Genomic DNA, 7,568 nt, shown 5'->3' on the forward strand with positions numbered 1-7,568 from the left:
TGTTAACATGGCGCAACGCCAATTCGTAACAGATCTCCTCTTCAGACAGGCTTGCTGGATCCATGATCCAAATGGTCTTAATTAGCCAACTAGACAAGAACTAATAAAATGGTAGGTTCTACAAATGTGTTACTAAATAACAGAATTGTGCTTCAAACTCAACACAAGTTCTAAAAACTACAAACCACAAACCACAAACAAAAATGGTTCGTTTTGTTGGGCGCCAATGTTGTGAAACGATCTTGCTGGGTTGGAATGGGCAAGAATCGGTCCGGCTAACCACATAAAACGCCACAAAATGCAATATTAGTGTGCAAACATTTTATTTACTTTTCCTTAACCTGTCTCATGCTCCTACTCTTCTGGACCCTAACATTCTAGCTCTTCTTTCACTCTATGCCACTTTCTTCATCGTACTCACGGTCACCGCTTCATTGCTGCTTGTGGGCGAGCGCGTCCGCTTCGGCCAACATGCTTCTTTCGTATAATAACGCTGGCCAGTGGCTCATCTACCACCGTAATCCCCGGCATCCACGATCACCCGCTCTCCGTGCCGAATCCCGACCCTGTTTGGGATCTACGCTGTCGATGGACCTCGATCGTGTGACAGCTCGTACCTTGCTGATGGATTGGTCGCGGTCCAGAGTCCTCCGCCGAATGAGTCTGAAGGCCAATCGAAGCTGTAGAAAAAAAAGAGCCCTGTTGGACAACGCATATTAGTTTCTATATGCAATCCCGTCCTGTATATGCAACCTACTTGTAAGGCTCTCTTGTTTCGCTGGTCGGGTTGTTCCAACAGGTCTATTCGGCACTTCAGCACGTCCTTCGTACGCCCTAGTGTTCTGTAAGGCAAACAAATTAGGATCCTGCCATTTTGACGCTCGTTGCATCGCTTACCGAGTCCCTTTCCTGATCCTATTACCGGATGATCGACGTCAGTGGACCTACGGATCCAACGAAGGGGATGCTTGCTGCTAAATCTCGTGACGCAGTTTGCTTGGGCGACGAGTACGTCCCGAAGAATCTCAAGGTGCTTTTCACAATGCCCGATTGTCCTGCAAGGCAATGGTGTCAGTGCTGTCATCGTAAAATTCCATGATTTTCCTTACCAGGTAATCTGAATTGTTTTCCTAAGCTGAATGGCTCTCCAAAGAAATGCCGGCTCCCTTCGGCGAAGGCTGTGCGGACCAGTTAATCACTCGTGGCTGTTTTTTTCCGGGACACCGAGAATGGTCCCTCGTGTGGATGAGTTTCCGAGTGGTGGCTAATTTTTTACTTCGATTCCGACGGTTTATTTTAATCACCGACCGATGTTTCCCACGGTCACACTCTTTGCCAACCGTATTTTAAGCGGGCGTTTCTGTTTCGCAAACTTTTCTAATCGGTACGCGGTAGCCTTTTCCACGACCAGTCGACACGAAGGCTTCTTTTTTATCCTCGCTGATGGTCCGATGGAGTGACTGCATTCCAAAGCGGAAGCAGTTTTTGACAGCTGGTATGCTGTATATTCGCAAGTCAATTTATCGACTAATCTTTGCTTTCAAGCAAATTGTCCCTCGCAGCATAATCTTCACTCTCAATACAGTTTGCACACAAAATGTAACTGGCTAATATTGCAAGTATGTTTCTAACGTAACAAACTCTAAAAACTCCTTAAATTTATCCTGAAGCTTCTATTTCCCTTTGAAAAATTATGCCTTTTTCTCGAATTCAGAGGACTACACATCCAGATTCGGAAGGTTTTGATGATAATTTTCAATCTAAAAAACAAGTCTACTTTTTAGTACACAAAAAAATCAATCATTTTGTTGTTATGAAAATAAATTAATAAAATAAGCACACCATTTTTTCAGTTACACTTGAAAGTAAAAAAGTGAAAGAGACGTGTTATCTCTCGTTGCTTTCAACTTTTTTCATACTGGCATTATGGCTCCCCTCTTAAATTTTTCGCCCCAAAAGCTAGATTATCAAATTTTCGCCCACTTTGGGGATCACTGCTCTTGCAGAAAAAATGTCTAAGTTCTTACAAGAAAATCCTCAATTATTCATTTTGGAGAAACTCATTGAGGAATTTTCCCACAAAATTCTTAAAGAATTCTTCAAGGAGTTCCTACTCCGATATTTTCAGTTCTTCTTTTTTTATCCAGCTGCTCATAACACAACTTTCATATGGATTTCTTCGCAAAATCATAAACGCTTTGTCTCAGGAATTGATCTCAATTTATTTTTTTTTTCAGTGAATCTATTAAAAACGCTTCCAGCAATTCTACTCGATAAATTCCACCAGAGATTCCTTATTATGATTTTTCTCTACAGTTTTTGTTGACGTTGAAGGAAAAACATGCCTGGTTAAACTCTCTTAGTACTTTCTTTGAAAAATTTCTCACAAAAATTCTGGAGAACTTCCTGAAGGAATCCTGTAATCAAGGGTTGCCCAATGTACGGCCCGCGGGTTTTTGTGTGCGGCCCGCAGTTGAGCAGAAAAGTTTGAAGACTCTTCTCATATCTGTCCATCGACTGCTTTACCATCTTGAAGTTATAACATAGCAAGTCTAATTATATCAACGTTGAATTGAATGTCAAGAAATTATTTCAGTTAAGCGTGTGTTTAGGTACATTTAAATTGATTCTTATCAATTTACTTGACTTCGTGAATCATTCAAAAAGATGGAACAGCAAATAATAAGGTCAATTTTTATAAACACCAACTATCAGAATACTCACAGAATCCGTGGCAGAACTTTGATCGAATTGTGGATCGAACTTTGCTGTAATCCTGAACATAATCTTTATATAGTCAGATTATCACAGAATAGAATATTAGAAGAAATTCCTACAGAATCGATTCTGATCAGGATGCTCAGCAGCAATTATACTATTTTATTTAATAATTTTGTTTGATTTTTCCAAAAATAATAGATGATGATGATGACGAAGAAGAATGATGTATATGTAGTTTTTAAAATTGGCATCCAATATTATTTCTGAAATTGATCCGAGTTGCAAAAAGGTTGTGCAGGCCTGATTCAATCAGTCATTTATTAATTATCGAACAAAAATTAACAAATTTAGTAACATAGCCTATTTATGTACTTTATCATTACTTAATCAAGAATGAAGTTTAACCAATTATCATACTTCAACTTAGGTAAATGTGAGGCAGGAAAAGTCGATAAAAGAGCTGGAAATATTATGGAATCTTCGGATTTTTACATGATTTCCAACAATTCTTGGATCAATACACTAGATCCAAATGATATCTGTTGTCTCATGTAGTTCACGAATAAATGAATGATTTTTCAAAAAAAAAAATCATTTTTCGAGTCGGTTTTTTTACCGATGGGGTGATATGAGCATCCTATTTTGGTTGTAAAACTGTCTCATACAATCTAAAAAATCAATAATTTTTTTTCGCTTCACTTGAAAGCTATTAGTTTTTATAAACACTTCAAACATCATTCTAAAATGATGAAATTCCAAAAAGCCATTCGGGGCAATATGGACAGTTTTTTCAAACGAAATGTATTTCTTTTTCTTTGAGTTTTGAACACTGACTTTTAACATGCCTATTGCTTCATTTCGTTGTCAGCTTTGGAGTTGCATGTTATTTCATATGAAATTTATTTCATGAATTCATACAGATTTCAAGGGGTGCTCATTCCATCCTATTGGCCAAACCTCCTTGACTACCTCAAATCATCCATTTTTACTTTTATTATATATTTTAATTTATTTTAATCAGCATCAGCAATTTATTTTAATCAGCATCCATATTGCTATCCATTAATCATTATTCCTTAACTTGTTCAACCCGTGCAGGCGATTCTCAAGACGAACAAATGGCGCCAGGAGTACGGGGTGGAGACGTTGGGGGACAGTCCGGCCATCGCTGCCAACGCCAACAAGGCTCGGGTGCTCAAGCATCGCGATTGCACCGGCCGACCAGTGATCTACATCCCGGCCAAGAACCACTCATCCGAGCGGGACATCGACGAGCTGACCAAGTTCATCGTGCACTGCCTGGAGGAAGCGTGCAAGCGTTGCTTCGAAGAAGTGACCGACAATCTGTGCATCGTGTTCGATTTGGCCGAGTTCAGCACGTCCTGCATGGACTACCAGCTGATTAAGAATCTGATCTGGTTGCTCAGCAAGCACTACCCGGAACGGTTGGGGGCCTGTCTGATCCTGAATGCTCCGATGGTGTTCTCCACCATTTGGCCGGTCATTAAGGGATGGCTCGACGAGAACACCTCCGGCAAGGTGGTCTTCGTGTCGAGCGAGGAAGATCTGTGCAAGTATCTAATCCCGGATATCCTGCCAACGGATATGTAAGGGGGGTGGACTGGCGGACTGGCGGACGAACAAACATTCCATGTAGACACACACACATTCCCACCAAATGGGGTTTGAAACACGCCGTAGAAGCATGTCTAGGCTTCAATTACTAGATAAGTAGCGAGGGAAACCGAAGAAGTGATTCTAGAACTACGAGCTATTAACCAAACTAAGAAATTACCTAATCAAAAAGAAGATTAATTACGTTCAAAGTAGAAGTCGTCTCTAGATTATAGTATACAACTAATTACTAAATATTTACACCACTTTTTGTTATGAATTTCGTTTAGGACTAAAGTCGAAAGTGGGGTTTTAGAGGATCACGCACGTTGGGATTTCGAGTAACTGTACTTATGGCGCATTGGTTTTGAGAGACCCTATTATCCAACCCAGTTTCCTAACACACATTAGTATAATTGACCTATAGGCAGGCACGCGTAATTCTGTCCGTACTGTGGCGGCACCCGAGAACTCGGTTGTTGGCCGATGCCATCAACTACTTACATATTTGGAAACGGAAACTAAGGAGAGGAATCGAAACCCCTTTACATTAATGTACCTACTAGTAGTGTGTATGAGATGCATAACACTGTTGAAAATAAATGTACAACTGTAGAACAGTAGATGTGTCTTTTTCTTTGGGGATGATTGAGAATTCAAGTTCAAGAGTTCAATCCAAACATTAGGAAATCCTTCTCAAAAATGTAGTACATCTTTTTGTTTCAATTCTTGGGAATCATAGGATTCCCAAGTGGATTTACTAAGAATCCTTGGGGCTTTAGAAACACAAAGTACAAAGTTTTATTTGATTTGGGAAACAGCAACGCATCTTTGACGTGAAGTTGCTTTAAGTTTTGCTTATACTCTAGACTTCCACTATACGTATGAATGATGTAAGGTCATTATAATATTAATCAGTTATGTTTGACTAGCGGGAGTGAAGTGTTCCACCTGAGGATATTGGGAAAGGAGGGATTTTCTGTGGTGTTTTGTAAATTGCACTCTGAAACAAATTAGTTAAATAATTAGTTAATCTGAATTACCTTTCAATTAGTAATAGCAATGTTTTCAGAAGAATGGTACTTATCGTTTTCGTGAAGTGCGTGAAGGACTGCTGTGCGATTAAATATTTTTCAAGAATTTTCAGTTTCTCCTTTGCGATAAGCAGGGTCACTTCGGTGCAAAGGAAAAAAATATATATAAGGAAATTAGAACAACCTAATTAGTTGTAGTGGTAAATGGGGTGGTAAATGACTGGACAATGTGTACCATTGGTACTTCGCGTACCTGCAGGTATAAAATACACCCCATTTGTGGTCGTTAGCCTCTTGTCCAGTAACTCCTATCCCTACCTCCCCGTGGTGCCGCCTGGGATACGAGTATCCTTAGGGAAGATCGGGTAACCAACTCCGGTGGGACCTTGGACTGAACAGACTGCATGTTAGGGGTCATGCACAAATTACGTCACGCTCCAAGGGGGGGGGGGGTCAAGCCAAGCGTGACAAACTTTACAAAACTTTTGGAGGACTCATACTAAAAACGTGACAAAGGAGGGGAGGGGGTCAAAAAAGTTGAGATTTAGCGTGACATAATTTGTGTACTATTCCTTAGGGGTGGCTCAGAACAGCGTCTGTTCTCCAGGTTAGGAGCGGCTGATCATCGTCCTAGTGCCAGCGTGGGACTCTAAACAGTGCTGTGCACGATGGTTCTCCGGCGAGACAGGGGGTTGGTGCAGGCCTTACAAGCCAGCCGTAAAAACCATCAGTACAGGGAGCATACAATGTAAATTCGCACCGGAACAATCGGCATAGACCCAGGCATCGAAAACAGACTAACAATTGGAAACTCGGATCATGGAACTGTAAGTTTCTCAATTTCTTGGAAAGTACCCGCATTCGTTCCGAATTATTGAGCTTCCGCAAGTTCGACATCGTAGCGCTGCACGAGGTTTGCTGGAAAGGGTCGACGGTACATACGTTTAGGGATGGTTGTACCATCTACCAGAGCTGCGGCAACAGACATGAGGTGGGCACTGAATCGCAAATCGACCACGTTTTGATTGATGGAAGACACTTCGCGGACATTATCGACGTCAGAACCTATCGCGGCGCAAACATCGATTCGGACCACTGGCTTGTGGCGGTCAAAGTGCACCAAAGACCTTCCGTTGTGAACAACATTTGGTACCGACACCCTCCACGGTACAAGCAGCGTTGCCGGAAGAGGGAGAGCTTTGTGCCGCGAGCCGAAATGTGCCGGGATAAGAATGGAGTATCAAGTATCTTGACGGACGAACGTGAGTTGATTGAAAGGTGGAAGCAGCACTACGATGAACACCTTAATGGCGCAGAGGAGGAAGACCAAAGCAGCAGGAGGAATGGCTTCATCAGTACGGCGGATGAGGGAGACGTGCCAACTCCCACAATAGGTGAAGTTAAGGATGCTATCAAACGGCTCAAGAACAACAAAGCAGCTGGAAAGGATGGTATTGGAGCGGAACTTATTAAAATGGGCCCGGACAGGTTGGCCACTTGTCTGCACCGATTGATAGCCAGGGTCTGGGATACAGAACAGCTACCGGAGGAGTGGAAGGAGGGAACAATATACCCAATATACAAAAAGGGTGACAAGTTAGAATGTGAGAACTATCGAGCGATCACCATTCTTAACGCAGCCTATAAAGTACTTTCCCAGATCATCTTCCGTCGTCTATCGCCACTGGCAAGTAGATTTATGGGAAGTTATCAAGCCGGTTTTGTGGACGGACGATCGACGACAGACCAAATCTCGCGCAACGTTCCAAAAGGACATATCTAACAATGAGAGGCTCTCTCTGTTTACTTTCTCTTTAATCAATAACTGAGTCACATTAACCTCTTCTGTTGCTGTTTATGTATGAAACGCTAGTCAAGGAAATTGCCTTTCGATCTATAGTGAAAAACTTCCCAAAAGCTTTAGTATTCCACTATTAAAATCAAAAGATAACGAGAGAGGAGAGAATCTCTCATTAGTACATAGGTCCTCTAGTAACGTTGCGCGAGAAAAATCTATGTTACGGCAGATCCTCCGAATATCAAGTCCCTACGCACCACCTATTCATCGATTTCAAAACGGAAAATGACTAGACTGATCAATGCAACGATGGATAGTGTACAGTGCTGTGTGAAGATATCGGGTGCATTATCGGACCCGTTCGAAACACGCAAAGGACTTCGACAAGGCGATGGTCTTTC

At 41.8% G+C, this 7,568-nt stretch overlaps 1 protein-coding gene and 1 long non-coding RNA gene across 4 annotated transcripts in view; one reads left to right on the plus strand and one right to left on the minus strand.

Moving 5' to 3' along the window:
• LOC5580057 (phosphatidylinositol transfer protein CSR1) overlaps positions 1-4,958 on the plus strand; it is a 36,474-nt gene extending 31,516 nt beyond the window's left edge. For both annotated transcript variants that reach the window (XM_021839188.1, XM_001654765.2), the window contains exon 3: positions 3,820-4,958. In XM_021839188.1, coding sequence (XP_021694880.1) covers positions 3,820-4,332 — 513 coding nt within the window. In that variant the 3' untranslated portion in view covers positions 4,333-4,958. The remainder of the gene's footprint in view (positions 1-3,819) is intronic.
• Positions 300-1,744, minus strand: LOC110674806. Of its 2 annotated transcripts, XR_002499213.1 has the most exons (3): positions 898-1,744; positions 758-842; positions 300-699 (listed from the first exon to the last, which is right to left on the minus strand). It is a non-coding gene; the product is annotated as an uncharacterized LOC110674806 (long non-coding RNA). The 2 variants fall into 2 exon arrangements; XR_002499212.1 differs by having other exon boundaries at positions 758-1,744.
• Positions 4,959-7,568: the final 2,610 nt, after the last annotated feature.

The sequence above is a fragment of the Aedes aegypti genome, chromosome 1 (genome assembly GCF_002204515.2).
Source record: "Aedes aegypti strain LVP_AGWG chromosome 1, AaegL5.0 Primary Assembly, whole genome shotgun sequence".
Classification (NCBI taxonomy): Eukaryota; Metazoa; Arthropoda; class Insecta; order Diptera; family Culicidae; genus Aedes; species Aedes aegypti.